At 39.2% G+C, this 17,119-nt stretch overlaps 1 protein-coding gene across 1 annotated transcript; it reads left to right on the top strand.

Moving 5' to 3' along the window:
- The first annotated feature begins 942 nt into the window (after nucleotides 1-942).
- LOC122490482 (translation initiation factor IF-2-like) lies at nucleotides 943-8,429 on the top strand. Its single transcript, XM_043593175.1, has 4 exons — nucleotides 943-1,047; nucleotides 1,175-1,448; nucleotides 1,522-2,147; nucleotides 5,519-8,429. Exons 1-4 carry the CDS (start codon nucleotides 943-945, stop codon nucleotides 5,546-5,548), a joined length of 1,035 nt encoding a protein of 344 aa, XP_043449110.1. The 3' UTR covers nucleotides 5,549-8,429.
- Nucleotides 8,430-17,119: the final 8,690 nt, after the last annotated feature.

Raw genomic sequence — 17,119 nt, 5'->3', positions numbered from 1 at the left:
AGGAAGAATGATGGGATCAAAAAATATTTCAAGTTGGAAAAATGTGCAGAGGAAATATTGCTGGGCTTCTCGTAGGCAAGTACCTTGATACTTGCTTATTAGTAAAACAGAAAAAGAATAAACATATTTCAGGCTACTGTGCACTTGGTACAACATCTCACAAAATCTTAACAAATGTTGCCTAGGTGGATCTCAAAGCACCTTGATAAGGCATGCAGAGTTAGGGATATGATGTTTTGTTAACAGTTAGCCATTAAGAGATTTGCTCAAAGTCAGTCAAGAATCGGGATCTTTTGACAAAACTCAGACTTGGTGTCTAAGCCTAAGCAAGGCATAACAGTTATAAGTGTGATTTGATTTTAACATTTGCAAATACGTGTTACCAAAAACTGTTTTCATCACGGCATAGTCCACTTTCAATAAAGAGCTCAACAAAGGTTACATGACCAACAATAACAATAGCTAAGGAATCCTATTCATATCAAATAAATAACTATAGAGTGACTATTACTTGCAAAGTATTGTGATTAACAACTAGAGTCATTTATAGCAAGTGGTTTATTCAAGTCCTTTCTCTCTATATATGATAATTTTCTATTCAGCTCTTTTATCCAACCTCTACTGAAGACACTGTGTGACTTTGTTACAGAAATAAAGTTCACATTACAGATGATTTGTATATAAAACTACATTTTCACTCGAGTGCAATTTTCTTTTAGGAAAAAAAAAAAAAGTTGGCAGTGCCATGATCACCCGCGTTTTAGAGCAGGATAGAAACTAACCTCTGTTTCAGATACCTGGTGTTCTGGCAAATATTAATACAAATGCATCAACCTGAGGACTGTCCGTCCTGTTAGACGCTTTAAAGCAATGTTCTAAAAGTAAAGGCCTTAATTTGAACAGTCAACAGTGCTACTACGTGTTTGTGCAGTTTTCTTTCACATGAACTTTCGGCAGAAAAAGAGTTTAAAAGTAGGGATTGAGGTGACCTACAAAAGCAGTACGTCCAGCGTTCCCATTTTCGTCAACACCTTCTATTACAATACAGTAATTTAAGGACCAGACCTGCCTCCATAGACTCACTTCGTGACACAGCTCCGGCCGGCCGGACTTGACTTGCTCTGGGCGCCGGGATCTGGGTCCCACCTCAGGTCTCTGAGAGGTTTGTTCCCAGTGGATCAGGGCGGGTGTGTTGCCGGAGTCGTGTTCCATTGGCTACACTCTTGGGGACTGGCCGGGCTTTCCGACACTTGATTGGACGGAACTGCCCCCTGTAGGCCGAGATCATTGGAGGGTGCGGGAGCCAGGGGGCGGAGCGGGTTCCCCAGGATTCTTGACCGAGCGCGCTCAGCTGCGGAGCAGGGCGCCCGGCGCCCGGCCGGAGCTGGGCTGGCGGCCGCGGAGGGAGGACGGGAGGGTCCTGGCGTGGAAAGGGTCTCTAAGGAGTAGTGCGGTACCGGGGCTAGTAGCCGGCTGCCCCGAGGGCAGTTTCAGATATCCCCAGGCGGCGGCAGCTCTAAGACAGCATCTGTCACCGCTCTTACACAGTCCTCCTTGGGCCGGGCTTCGCTAGCGTCGGCTGGGAAGACGCGGGACCCAGCGTGACGAGCCCATCAGCTGTCAGGAGAGCGGCGAAGCGACCCGAGGGCGGCGGCGAGAGACACACAAAGAACGCGGTGAGCGGCGGCGGCGAAAGGGGGCGGCAAATTCGGGACGGCAACTCCCGGCCGCGCCCGCCCGTGCCGCCGCCGCCGGGGCTGGGTCCGAGGCCGCGGAGACAATGCGGCCGGGGTCCGACCCCGCGCGCCTCAGAGTGCGGGCGCCTGCGCTCCCCCGGCCCCTGTTTGACCGTCCCTCGGCTCGCCCAGCCCCCTCCCGGCCAGCTTGGCCCCCGCCCGGGGAAGGGGCGCCCCCTCGCTCCCGCAGCCGGGAAGGAAGTCGGCCCGCGGCCGCCGAGCCCGGCAACTTGCGAGCCGGGAAAAGTTTGCGGCGCCTCCGCGGGGCGGCGCGGCGCGGCCCGCCCCTGGCGTCCACGGTCACCGCCGGTGACTTTCTGGACTCGTCGTCAGCCCGGGCCGCGGCGCGGCCGGTGGCGACTGCGGGGAGGGCCAGAGTACGTCCGAGGGCTCCCGCGCAAGGGGCTGCGGGTGAGTTGGCTTTTCTGGCACGAGGGGTTTCTGCGGTCCGGGGTGTCTGGGTTTGGGAGAAGGCAAGGAGAGTGCCTTTTAATACTTTTTAGAGCAGGCGGGGAGAACAAATAAAAGTGCGATTGCTTAAGAGTCGCTGACCTGCCACTGACTTGTGAACCGTATCGGTGGGAACCTTTTAGGAGCCAGAACTACTGAGGGCCTGTGCGGCGTGGGGGTTGGGAGGTGGAAAGATTAGAAGGTCGCGCACCAGCCCTGCCTGTAACTGGCTCTGCGTGACCTTGGACAAGTGACTTAACCACTTAGATCTCCTCATCGGTGATACATGAGGCTAGAGCTACATGATCTGTGGTGTCTTCCCGTTTTTTAAATACATCTCGGTTTGAGATTTTCCTTGGGCCTCAGCGTGGTACACGAATTATGAACCAGTAGGCCAGGATATATTTACAGGCGCATGGATTCACCTTTCAGCCTGCTGATAAGTAACTTTTAAGTCTGATGTTTTCAAACAGTAATATTTGAGGGTTTGAGAGGGTTTTTTTAGTGAGAAATAAACTATCCTTTGCTTAAAAGCACTTCTTAAAACTGATCTACTTTGCTGCACCATTTGGAGTAGTAGGAGCCAGGCTGGGGACAGAGAACCAAGCCTGAGGGTAAAGTGGCAGGTGCCTCCAGCGATCCCTTCATCCCATCTCTGACTCAATTTAGGGGGAGAACAAGGCTCTTATTATACACACGAGAGAGTAAACAGGGCAGGTGTTTTGTTGTCACTGTTTTTCTGTATTGCTTCTTTCTACTGAAAACTTTTGTGTGGAGGGCAGTGGGGGAGTAGTGGTCTCTAACTTCTGGCAAAGGAAAAGAAAATGTCACTTACAACCAAAGTAAGTCTTAAACTAATGTAAATCTTCCTTACAGAAACAGTAACACATAATGCAAGTACATCTTGATCTAATTTTAATGAAGGATTGAAAATAGCTGCTATGTTCAGTATCACTGATGCCAAGATGGCTTACTTACATAATCTTCTTTGTTGGGATGTGTTAGTGACGTGTATAATTTTGATAAATTATTAATGTTAAAGGTTTAGTCTGAGAATGCTTTTGGAATATTGTCATTACAGGTTGTGTTGCAATACAATGAAGTGTTAACTTTCCTTTATAATGATAACGTGCATTTTTTCCCAAAAAAGTGAAATCAAGCATTTTCCCTAACCCAAATTCTTTTAACTATTAAATAGATATTCGTCAGTACAGAATACAGGAGAAGTTATTTTGTTCTCTCAATAATAAATTTTCCCAGTTTTGTCATTATTTATGAGCATGCCTTCTAGGAGTTAGGTGCTCCACTGGACATTTTCTCTTCTCGTGGAGCTTATAACAACAAAAGATGATTTCTTTTAATGTAAGTGCATAAGTATACTCAATAAATACTCACTGGAAAAAATACCCAGTGCTCAGATAAGAATAATTTAAAATTCTTTTCGCCCATCCTTAAAGAGAATCATTATCATGCTTTAGGGGAAAGAGAGAAGGTGTCAAAGAAAACTGGCAGAAAAACCAAGCTTAATTCCAGTATCTATCCTGAAAGATTGTATTTTAAAATAGGGATACAGATTTAGAAACAGACAAAGACAATTGATAGGGTTTATAGGCAAAAGATAGCAATACTGATTTAACATAATACATTTTATGACCTAGCTTTCTTTGAAGAGCACAAACCTTTGAAAAGTTATGTTTCGTGAATTATCAGTAGTTGTTTACATTGTGATTGAATGTCTAATTAAATGGCCAAATCATAACCATAATATTTCAATAGAGTGTTATCTGATTTTTAAACTCATTGTTAAAATAACATGAAATGAACCTTTCAATGTAGTTGCATGAAGGAAAGTATACCTTTTGAAATCAACTAAATCTGCAGTTAAAAAATTAACTCCAATCTTACACCAAATATAAAATAAGCACTGGAAGTAGCATCTTTCCAAGAAGGTCTTCACTCTAGACAAATGCTATGTGTGTAGAGGGATCCTGTGTGGACCACATCATGTACAAAATATTCTGATTTTCCTAAGGGAAAATAGTCTATGTATGTGTAATAGTCTATTTGTTGACATCAGGAATTTAAGTCCCCAATATTTATAAGCCTGGAAACTTCTGGAAAGCCTTCTAGACTTATTTAAAAGTAACCACTCAACCTAAAACATGGCATTGATATTTGAACAACAAGCTGACTTTGTAGAATGTGCATTCTCCTCATAGCAGGTTTGCTGGTTTGGCTGTCTTACAGGGGGTTAGAGCAGTGAAGTGAGTATGGTCCTTTGACCACTTGTATCAGAATCTTCTGTAGCACCTGGCAAACTTCAGACTGCTGGGCAACTTCCTACACTTAAAGGATCAGAGTGTCTGTGAGCAGAACCTAGAGTCTGTATTCTTAATAGGCTTCCTCCCAAAGTGAGAATTAATCACACTAAATTTTGAGAATTAGAGTTTTCTTGCCAATGTTTAATGGCAACTGTTGCTTTCCCCAGGAACATTTAAAAAGTACTCCTACCCCACCATGCTCTCTGCCCTGATCACTTCCTCTCCAGCACCAAAATTGGTGGTTTCATCTCTTAGTTGTGGCCAGGGATCTCCTCACAAGCCACTTCTATAAGCAAGCCAAAATACCACCTACCTTCTAATTAATAAGCACAGTTAAGGCTGCTTTGGAGCACAGGGCCAAGAGACCCCTTCTACTATGGGATATTCCCACCACCCTCTCTTCCAGTCACCTCCTAAGTCAACTAGAGAGATTAAGTTTCAAGCAAATAATTGGGAATGGACCCCAAGGAGCAGAAGGTGTGAGAGGGAACAGAGCTAGAATGTAGCATGGAAACCTATCCCCTCAACATATTAACACCCATATTTGATGATTTTAGTTCTCAAGCTGATATTTTGGCAGTCAAGCGAGTGGCTGAACCCAGGCCCCATGCTGTCTGTTATTAAAACTTTCATTTGCAAACCCATAAAATGGCTTCTGTAACCTCTGTATGCATAAAACCCCAACATTTCAGTATTTTCATGTTTATTGAAGAAAAAGGGAAGAGTTTAGGAGAGAAGTTCAAAGCATAGGCTAAGGGGTCAGCCACACCTGATACAAATCCTAGCGTTGCCATTTATTAGCTAGGTGACTTTGAGCTGTACCCTCTACCTACCCTCTATGCTTTAGTTTCCTTACTTGGAAAATGAGGATAATAGTATCCGCCTCATAGGAGTTGTTTTGGTAATTATGTAATACACAAATTAGTGACAGATAATAATTTTCACTCAGTACATACTCCATATATGTACTTTTAATTTATTATAGTAATTTTTAAAAAATTTCTTTTCTAGCCCTGGAGAGTTGCTGTAGAAGAGGGATAAGAGAGGAAGACAACACAGGAGGAGATAAGTCACTCTGGATACAAGGGAAGGTCATACCACTATATAGTAATTATTGAGCAGAGGGGAAAGGGACAAGGGAAGGAGTAGACTGCAGTCCAGCTAATAACCTGGGTTTCCTCATGTATCACCCTGGCTCAGGTGCTGTCTCCTCTACCCCCTCCCTTTTTATACCCCTTTATTTAGTACTTAAATACTTTTCTGATTCACTTTGAGAAACATTGATTATTTTGTCTGCCTCAAAATGTTAATCTTGGTTTTGGATTTTAGGCTCTGTGATCCTCAACCTTGCAATGGCTTAGGGGTAGCAACTGTCTCCTCTTGGAATCTAGCCTTTGGAATTATCGAAGGGCAGAGATTTCTATCTCTGACCCCAAAGGAATAGATCCAGAATCCATCTCCAAATTTGCCTTGTCAGAGAAGTGTATGCCGTCAAGACATGGCGATGTGATCAGACAGGCCACTGCCCCTGACTTTGAAAAATACCTTTACTTTCTAGAGCTCATGTACTTTCCAAAGTACTTTGTCTCTCATTAGCTTACTTTCCCCTTAACAAACAGTCCTGTAAAATATTAACATTAGTAGACAGACTCCTACAAGGCCCCTCAAATCTTGCAAGGCTATTCTTTGCTATCTTCACATTATTTTTTTTTATTTTCCTAAAATTGAAAACCTTTCATCACTTTCTATTTGTACCCATATCAAATGGAGCCTCCTCTGCTTGGCTTATATGGTGACCTTAAAACCAATGTCCTATCCTACTCTGAATATATTCTCCACATAGTTCCTGGAACATGGAACACTTAACCACCGGCCTTAGCCCATATTGCTTCCCTTATTAGTGATGCCTCCTCGAACCGCTCAGATTCTACCCATTCTTCAGTTTCTAACTCCTCCTTGGAGCCTTCCTAGATCATTAATTCCTTAAATGTTACATCTTGCTCTGAATTCCAATGGTAGCCACAGCTATTTGGTCAATTATAACCTGGTATTAAAGTCCTAATGGAGAAAAAATATAGCATAAATTTGATAAGTAGAAGAAAACACTAGACTAAGTCAGTTTCAGAAGACTTGATGTCTACTAAAGAGCTGTGGGAGCCAAGCCAGATTGCTTTACCTTTGTGGTTTAACATTTTCTGAGCTGTTAACGTTAAGAGTTTGGGGCAGATGATGTCGATGGTTCCTTCTTATTCTGAGGCTTTGGGACAACTTGACCTTCCTAATGTCGGATAGGATTGGGGCTCTTAATTGAGTTCTTGGATAAAAAGGTCAGGAATGGGCACTCAGTTCCTTCAGGACTTGTTCTATCCCACAGATTTCTGATGCTAAACATGGCAATTTTTGAAAGCTGTCTACCTTTTTTGTTAAGCTTTTTAACCACAAGCATTCAGGGAAGGTTAATGGGGGTGAATTAGGTAGCAGGATGATGCATTAAGGATAATAAAGAGTCATTTTGTGAATGACTTCCTATGAGGGAATAAATAAGGTCAGCTATTGAATAAACCATAAATCTTAGCATTTAAAATTTTCTTTGCATTTCATCTTCATTGAGTAGTGCTATATATAAAATACAGTTATATTTTCTTCTTAATCCTTTCATAAGTTGAAAAACGTTAAAATAGTCAAACTGTAGGATAGACACTAGATTACTTTCCATAGTAATACATGTTGTAAGTCTGCGTGTCTGTATGTGTGTGTGTATGTGTGTGTGTGTATCATATGCACATTACACTTAAATTAAGAAGGGTATCCCTAAGTTATAAGGTGCCATTATACATTGACCAGATTTAAGAAGAGTATCTCTTTAAAATGTGTTGACATTTAATTGACCTTTGAAAGTTCATTCTGTTAATCATACTCAAAGTGCTAAAGCTATGGTTGACTGCTCTGGTGTTTTTACATTCAATCGTGCTTAGCATATAAATTCTTCAGTATAATTGTTACTTATTTAGCAAGACTTTCCTTTCTTTGGAAATATGAGTTGTGTTTTATTTTTGCATCTTTTTTTAAACTTTGCTTCAGACTGGATAGTGTTAGAGGTTTGAATTGAAATGCCTTCCTGTCATTAGTTGTATGGGGTGTGGCTCCTTAATATAGGAGTAATGGAAATTTCTTGCTTAGTGGAAGCATACTTTTCTTCTGGCAGAAGTTTGAGGTGTGCTGCTAAAATTTAGAGAAGCTTAGCACCTCAACACTACATATTTTTAACATAATAAACTTTTGAAAATCTTTCAAGTCCATTTATGTAAACTAAAACTATCAGTACGAATACTTCTCAATTATTAAACAAGGACTCAAAGGATTTGTTTTCATAGTAAACTCTTAATTATATTCCTTGAATCGCTGTGAGTGGAATTTAACTTTATTATGAAGGATGTACTTATTTAAAAAAATGTCAAATATGTTTCTTTTTAAAGCATAACATTTTATTACTATCACCTAGAGAACTTCTGCGGAATTGTTTACAAATTTCTGGGTATTAAATTTATGAAATCAGTCTTTCGAAATAATTTTTAATATGGTTCACTGTCTTACCTGTTTCTAAATTAATATTTCTAATGATCATGAAAAAGTAGCTACACTTTTTGCTAAATGTTAATAGAAAAATAAAAACGTATAATTTCCTGTGTTTGCTAGCTTATCTTTGAGATTCTAGACATGGTTTGCAAAATATTTTTATCTTAAAAGCTGTTTTTAAATAGAGAAGATAAAGTTTAAACCATAGTTTTTATTTTCATGAGGTCATCTTACACTTTTCACCTGTGTAGCTCCATATTTGAGATGTGTTCTGTTCCCTGTTTTATAAGTTTTGATGTCATGATATCCTTTATTTATTCACATATTATAAGCATGGTAAACAGTCTCATCTCGTGAAACTGACCTTATTTTCTCTTCATTGTCTCTCCTTCCACAGTGTCCTTTTTTTTCCCTGCCTTTTTCTGTTTCTAGTTTTACAACTTACACCGTCCTTTTCATCTCATTATAGCCCCACTTCCAAAGGAAAATAAGTTCTTTTGCCTTAGCCCAAACATTTAACTTCAAATTCTATCCTTTTTTAGAATATACAATGAAGCCTCTTAAGGAATATTATCTAAATAATGCATAAAGGATGCAAATGACTGCAGTGCTGAATTGCAATGCTGCAATGCAATGTACCTGAATAGTCAGACATAGGGTATCTCAGGCTAAGGGTGAACTCTAATACTTGCATTTTGTAAACTGGTTTCAACAGGTAGATTGATTTCTTCCTTGGCAATGAAGTGTCTCAGGACCAGGCCAGATTTGGTTAAATACAAAATGTTTAGATAAAGCATGGTTCCTTGGGTTATCTTTCCTGGCAGTTCTCCTGGATTAATGACACATACTGACAAAATCAACACATTTGCTCTTCTTTTCTGTTTGAAGTCTATTTTATCATCATACAGAGCTTTTTGTCATTTGAATCCATATATATGTATTCACAGATATTTTATTTTCATTTTACTAAACAATTTTTTATATTATTCTTTCATTTATCAAACCCTGTTCTAAATACTTTAAAAATATTAGTTTATTTAATTATCTTGACTCTACAGTTATAGCTATCACTATATAATTATAGTTATTATTATTGTACAATTGAGACAACTAAGACACAGAGTTTTATTTAATGGTGGGCCTTAAATGAGGGGAGAATGATAAGGGTAGGCAGAGTGGATAACTTAGCAGTAGTGCTAAGAATCAACAGGAAGATCTGAAAGAGTTTTGGGAAGATGAGTCTACATGGAAAGGGTCAGAGACTTAGCTCAACCTAGTCCTAATTAGCAATATGTCTTCCGTTCTCAATTGTAAGCCTTGGGCAGAATCAAGAGCCAAACTTAGGAGACACTCCTCAGTCCTGGGAAGTTATCATTGCATGAGAAGTGACCATTGCCATGGGTTTCAGCTGAGGTGGGCTGTACTGGCTCATTGTGATTCTCAGGGTTGCATGAACCTATATACCTTACCTCCTCCTAGCATTTCTTAGGACTCCAGCTTCTTTCCTCCTGCAGAGTTTTTAACTTCTCTCTCTACTGGAAACTAGGGCATTGTAAATACAAGTGGCGAATTTTTTTTTTCCCCAGTCTAACCCCAGCCCGCTTCATTTTGTCTTCTTGCCCTAATTTGTGCATTATTTTGAAAATGTCAGTAGTGTTTACGTGTGTGTGTGTGTGTGTGTGTGTGTGTGTGTGTGTGTTGTATGAAGTTTAGGGACTGATGTTAAGCAGCAAGATTAAAGGACAAAGTTATCTTTTCTGTTGGAATTGGGGATGGAAGAAGATAAGAGAACAGCTAAACGCAAGAAATATAAAGGAGAGAGACAGAGAAAAGATATGTGGAGAAAAAACGGTGGTGAAAAATTGAAGAAAGAGAATTACTGATTTGCTTCACACCCACACCTCCTCCCCAACTTCACACTAACGGAGGCGATTTCTCTCTCTTTTGCCTGACATGAGGTTCACCAGGAAGTTATTCGCCTTGGGAGTGGAAAATTTCTCCCTTTTGCATTTTGAGACTTGGGTGTGCTGCTTTGAGATGCCACTGGTATCTAAGTGATATTTGTTTATACTGGATACTTTTCACGGTAGCCTTTGTGGATGGGGCTTAGAATACAAACAATACTGTTAGCAGAACTGCAGGTACTCGATTGCTATGTTTATTTTATTAGTTAAAAAACTGCCAGAGCCCTAGGACTTCTGAGCACATTTAAAAAATACCAGAGGCAATTTTAAGAAATGCTTTAGAAAGAAAAAATAAGAAAAGTTAGGACCTTCAGGCTCTAGAATGCCAACCAACATGGTAGGTTTCTTTTCAATTAATGTTTTCAAAACCTCTAAATTAGGGTAGTTTCACTAGTTATTGTCTAAAGTGGGTTCAGATTACTCTTCTTATATATAAGTCTTCATTTCTTAGTAGATAATTTAGGTAAAATTGTGGTACTTTTGTTGCATAGAATGTAAAACTAAGGTTAATTCTTTAGGGAATTTGGAATTTTTTTGGATGCTGCTTATTAAATCATCTCTAATGACTTCTTGGTCAGTTCACAGGTCTGAATATATTTCTTAATAATTTGCAATTGTATTGGGACAGAATCACTGAAATTGTGATGTTCCCAGATAACTCTAACATATATGGTCACTTTTATCCTTAAACTTTCTGAAAATTCATTTTATAATTCCCTGAAGTCTCTCTCTATCCTAGTCTCTGTAGAAAGGTACATTATTTAGCAGCATTTATGAAAAACACCCAGTTTAAAAATTATTGAACTAATCTAAATGGTAAAAGTTTTGATATGAAGAAATTAATTTATTTTTAAATGGTTGTTTCTCAGGTAGAGGGCCCCAGTCTTCACAGGTTTGATTAGATCTCCATTAGTAAAGCAAAGAAAATGAAAGATTTTTTTCTGTCACTGCATGACAATAACATTGTTCAGACATTTGAAGAATCACTAATAAATTACCCTTCTAGAACAGAAAGGGAGAAGAGGAACTTTTCTTTCTCGTTTGTTCATTTTCATTTTACCCTTTCCTGTAACCATGGAAATTTTTACTTCGCTCCACTGTTCATCAAAAGTTTCCCATTTGTACATTCTAGATTACTACCATGTTAAATTTTCTTAGAATTAGACAGAAACAGAACCTGGGCATTTAGAAGCGAATGGAAATCATCCCATGCCTTCTCAGATTCTCCTCCCCAAATGCAAGAGGAGCAAAACAGAAGTTGGTGGCTCCTCACTGTTGCTTCTGTGGCTGTCCTGTTTGGTTGACCTAAGCTTTTTTACTTCCATTCTTAATGCTAAAATCTACAAATGAAATTAGGGCCACTTATACTGTATTTCCCTCATCACCCATCCCTAGTGGTTCAAATTTAGCACAAATCTGCTGTGAGTACATATTAATTAGGCTAATATAATAGGATGAAATTATAACATGAGTTTTTCAATAAATGTGTTTTGAATAGAAGTATGATTTTAGCTTATGAGTTTAGTTATTTTGTTGGAAATCTAGAAAATCCTTATGTGAACAACTAAACTGCTGATAGCCCCAAACAGTGTAAGTCAATCATTAACTTGCAGTAAACCCTGCTGAAAGTGTCTTTGATTTTGAGATGCAGTGAGCTATTTCAAATTAAGTTTCCCATTTCTACATGGAGTGGTGTGGAGGTCTTGTAACCTGATTTCAAGGTTGAACTCTGAATAAGACTTTTTTTGTCCCTGTTTTCTGTATGCGATGTCACCTCAGGTATAAGGTATATGAGCCTCTTTTCTTTTGCTATTTATAACCCAAATCTCATGCCAGACAGTCTTGGAGACAATTAAGTTCTTCTATAGAAAATTTCATAAGTCATCTACTAACTACTGTGCCTGTAAATATATATTCTCAAACTATTTTGTAGTCCGGCTATTTTTAAAAATGTGTGGGTGTGGGAAGTGATGGTGAATGAAGTCAGGGTAATTGGTGCTTCTTTGTATTAAGAAAAATCACACTAGGTAAAGGAAGACTTTTCTATGATTTGTATATGTTTAATTTCAAAAAATCCTTCCAACCCTCTCCTACTTCAGCTCCTACCCCTACCTCATAAATTCAAGCAATGAATGAAGGAATTAGAGTCATAGGATTTTATAGCTGGAAGGATTTTAGAGCAAATCTGATTAACTCTTTTATTACACTTGAGGAAATTGATATTCAGTGATGTCAAATGAGATCATATAGCTGTTTAAAATTACAAATGACAGGGGCGCCTGGGTGGCTCGGTCGGTTAAGCGTCCGACTTTGGCTCAGGGCATGATCTCACAGTCTGTGAGTTCGAGCCCCGCGTCAGGCTCTGTGCTGACCGCTCAGAGCCTGGAGCCTGTTTCGGATTCTGTGTCTCCCTCTCTCTCTGCCCCTCCCCTGTTCATGCTCTGTCTCTCTCTGTCTCAAAAATAAATAAACGCTAAAAATAATTTAAAAAAAAATAAAATTCCAAATGACATTAGTAGTTTATTTCCATTAGTAAACACTGTTCTGATTAATCTCCCTTAACATGTTCAGAATCAGACGGTAATAATGAAAAATAACTAACATGTGTATGGTACTTTATCATATGTATGTCACTCCTCAGAAGAACTCTATAAGGTATAGGTATCATAGTTTCCATTCACAGAGAAAATTGGCTCAGAGATCTGTCCATGCCAGTCTCCATCAAAAGGGCCCAAGACTCCCATCTTCTCACCTTGGCAGAAGCTTCAGCTGGTCTCAAGACAGTTCTCACATCTTTTGTGTTATAGCTTTGGCTTTAAACTTGAACCAATTATTAACTTTCATCTATTTTATCACTTTTAAAGAGGAAAAATTTTTAAAGAGCTATGAGCTTATAAATTTTGCAAAAGGGAGCCTGGGTGGCTCAGTCGGTTAAGCGTCCGACTTCAGCTCAGGTCATGATCTCACGGTTTGTGAGTTCGAACCCCGCGTTGGGCTCTGTGCTGACAGCTCAGAGCCTGGAGCCTGCTTCACATTCTGTGTCTCCCTCTCTCTCTCTGCCCCTTCCCTGTTCATGCTTTGTCTCTCTCTGTCTCAAAAATAAATAAACACTAAAAAAAATTAAATTTTGCAAAAGAAAGATGCTGGATAATTTAAAATAAGATATATTTTAAGAATCTCCTTATCAACGTTTTAAAAATTCAGCCAGTATATATTGAGTACCTACTATGTGAAAGACACATTATGGGCTGCTCCAGTAGACACAATAGTGATTGAGACAGAATCAAGGCCTTCAGGGAAGAGGCTCATGCAATCTTCTCTCCCTTCAAAGGATTACCTGCATAGAGAACTGTTCTTAAGAAATGTATGGCACTGTCTACATTACTCTTGAGATAAGAAAGCTACTACATTTCACCCTTGTGTTAGGGATGCCGACCCCCAGCACAGTCAAAACTCCATGTATAATTTATGACTCCCTAAAACTTTACTAATAGCCTACTGGTTGACCAGAAGTCTTACTGATAATACAAACAAGCAATTAACACATATTTTATATATGTATTATATACTGTTTTATTACAGTACAGTAAGCTAGAGAAAAAAGTTACTATGAAAATCATAAGGAAGAGAAAATACATTTACAATACTGTGCTGTATTTACCTAAAACAATCATATGTAAGTGAACTTGTGCTGCTCACACCTGTGTTGTTGAAGGGTCGGCTGTAATTCTTATGTCTGAAATGGATCAATTTTTTCTGAATATTTGTATTAAAGTATTCACATTCAAGAAAACTTTTAAAATACAGAAAAGTAGGGGGCATCTGGGTGGTTCAGTTAGTTAAATGTCAGACTCTTGACCTCAGTGCAGGTCATGAGTTCATTGGGCTCCCTGCTGGGCATGGAACTTACTTAAAAAAAAAAAAAAAGAAATACAGAAAAGTAGAAAGAAAAAAGTCACATGTATATTCTGCATTTTACCATGGTAATATTTATGTCATACATACGGTTTTTTTGTTGGCTTTTCTTTTACCTGATGGGGTAGATAATGTTCTGTATCATTGTATAGCTTTGTAAACATGTTTTAATGATTATGTAATTTTAGAAAGAGTCAGTTTCTATGTGTGTCAATAATCTGGCTATTCTATGGCAATTACTGATGTTATTTTATACAAAATGATTAATAAAGTCTCTAACCTGGGCTACTACTAAGAAATACTTTCTAAAGGTATTTGAAAAAAATAATGAACCAAGTAGCAGATTACTTTCAAATCTTTAAGAGCATCAAAATAATTTTATTTACTTAAAATTGAAATGTCAACTATGTGTAGTTTGACCTACATTAGAAATGGATTTTTTGAAATTGTGAAATGTATAAACATATATTTTTAATAATTATTTTTGAGAGAGATAAAGAGAGGACGAGCAGGGGAGGGGCAGAGAAAGAGGGAAATACAGCATCCAAAGCAGGCTCCAGGCTCTGAGCTGTCAGCACAGGGCTCAACACAGGGCTCAAACCCACGAACCATGAGATCATGACCTGAGCCGAAGTTGGATACTTAACGTACTGAGCTGCCCAGGTGCCCCAAACAGAAATATTTTTTGAATACAGTTTCCTTTAGAGAATTGTGTTCTTCTGAAATCATTCCTCATTACTCTGAAGGTAAAGTATTAATCATGATGAATTTTTACTATTGGAGGAAATTTAACCTTACAGCTTTAAGAAAAACAAGAACTTCTGAATTCTGCCATGTGATTATTACAGTGAAATTTATCTTAAATTCACCTTAATGGCCCTTTAGAAATATGATTTTATGTTTCAACAGGACTAGGAAAGTATCCCTAGGTGAGAGTTGCCTTTTTTTTTAAGGTTATTTATTTTTGAGAGAGAGAACATGGGGGAGGGGCCGAGAGAGAGGGAGAGAGAGGACCCAAAGTGGGCTCTGCACTGACAGAAGACAGCTTGATGTGGGGCTCAAACCCACAAACGCTGAGATCATGACCTGAAGCAAAGTCTGACGCCTTAATCACTTGACTGACTGAGCCACCCAGGCACCCTGAGAGTTGCTCTTTGTGAAGAGTCTGATGGAAACCTGAAGTGGGGAAACGCTGAGCCAGCAGGTTGTCAGAGGGATGCAGCCTAGGAACTGCTGCCAGTGATATGCCTGAGGGAAGGGAAGGAGAGGGGATGGGAGGAGTTGGATGGAAAGTCCCTTATTAGCCTGAAGGCTAGGATGCCCTGACCCTCTGGAATCCCCCTCCCTAATGAGAAAGCCAGCCAGAGTAGGAGAGAGGCTGGGGCAGATGGAAGAGTAAGGTAATAATAACCAAAAAACTGATAAACTGGAAGAGTTCCTGACTGGAGGACCCTGGCCTAAACTGTAAATCAGTATTATTTTAAAGGAGATTTTGGCAAATGAATAAATACATGTTGGTGAATGAGTGAATGAATTGTTTTATCACCAAAAGATCTGGATATTTGTTTCTACTCTTAAAGTATTTTTTTCATTAATTTTTATGCCCAATTTACAGTGCAAACACAATTTTTATTGAATTTTCACTGTCTCATATTTATTCAAACTAACACCTTCCCCAACTGCACAAATGATTTAGAAGAGCTTACAATAGGCAAAATATCAGAATAGGAAAGTGAGTGTATGATTCCAGCTCTCCAATCCTAGTGTTCCCATCTGTGTGATGATGATAGTAAATGTTTCATCATACCATGGCAGGGATAAAATGAGATCATGCATAAACATTGCTTGGCATACAACAAAAATGATGTATTAAAGTTAAGGCTATAAGCTTGATACATACAGTTTATTAAGCTTAATTCTCTATTTCTCACTACCATTTTATTAGAGATTGTTAATTGAACCAAAAATACTTACATTAATATCTAGAGTAGAAGAGATTTTATTCTTTGTAACTGTAAGCCCTATACTATCCAAGATACTGCTTTTCTTCCTAGAATTTGAGTTTCTCAATCTTGCATGTATGCACAATCCATGGAAAAATGTTCCCAGTAAATTCCTACAGCCTCCATCCATTTTCAACAGGCAATGGGTGGGTAGGTCTATATTTCTATTAATTACCAAAAAAAGCAAGGAAAAGTTCAACATTGTCATTAGCAAGAAATAAAATGGGATTTGGGGTGCTTGGGTGGCTCAGTCAGGTAAGCATCCCACTCTTCTTTTGACTCAGGTCATGATCCTGGGGTTGTGCAATCAAGCCCCACATCGGTCTCTGCTCTGAGGGTGGAGTATGCTTGGGATTCTCTCTCTCTCCCTCTGCCCCTCTCCCTGACTCATGCACTCTTTCTCTCTCTAAAATTAAAAAAAAAAGAAATATAATAATTAGAAGACTGAATTAGGCTAACAACAGTGTGGACTACTAAGTATAAATAGAAGAAAGTGAAGATGAATTTCGAAGGGACAATTTTGTACAAAAGTTGTACATTTATTTTACTTCCATTTCAGATCACTTCTATGTATGCTTTCTATGAAAGGAAACAGAAACTACTTGTGTTTTTTGTCTGTAGGTGGCTTTTCTGAAGGAAAGGATAGAGGCCAAATTCCAATACTGTCGACACAGTTGCCTGGGACTTTGGCCTCCAGAGAGATGGTACGTGGAAGGATGCAGAGCACAACCTGGACTCTAGGCCCTATGGTGGCATGAAGCACCCATTCCTTGGGTGCCGCTGTAAACCTTCAGAGGCTAGAGCAGGTGGAGGTTAGATGGACACAGAGGAGATATGTGGAACCAGAGGGAAAAGCCTCACCTATATGTCCCTTTGCATTTCCATGGCCCAGGGAGAGTCCTAGTATATATAAATAAGTTGACCAGTAAAGCAGTGATACTCCCACCACCTGCTGATAAGTGCCTAAAACCTCACCATTCAAATGTAGGCCATTTAATTTAAAAACTCTGATATGTTAAAATCCAGAGAATTGTGTGTATTAGCAGAAGGAGGTAATGGAGCTTGAGTGGCTATAATATTTTAAGCTGTTCTAAGTTGTTCACAGCTTAGGAAAATGTGTGATTATAGAATCAATAAGAGGGCTCAAGACTGAA

Source organism: Prionailurus bengalensis, chromosome B2 (assembly GCF_016509475.1).
Source record: "Prionailurus bengalensis isolate Pbe53 chromosome B2, Fcat_Pben_1.1_paternal_pri, whole genome shotgun sequence".
Taxonomy (NCBI): domain Eukaryota; kingdom Metazoa; phylum Chordata; class Mammalia; order Carnivora; family Felidae; genus Prionailurus; species Prionailurus bengalensis.
Note: the sequence above shows the minus strand (reverse complement) of the source record. Positions and strands in the feature narration are given on the sequence as shown.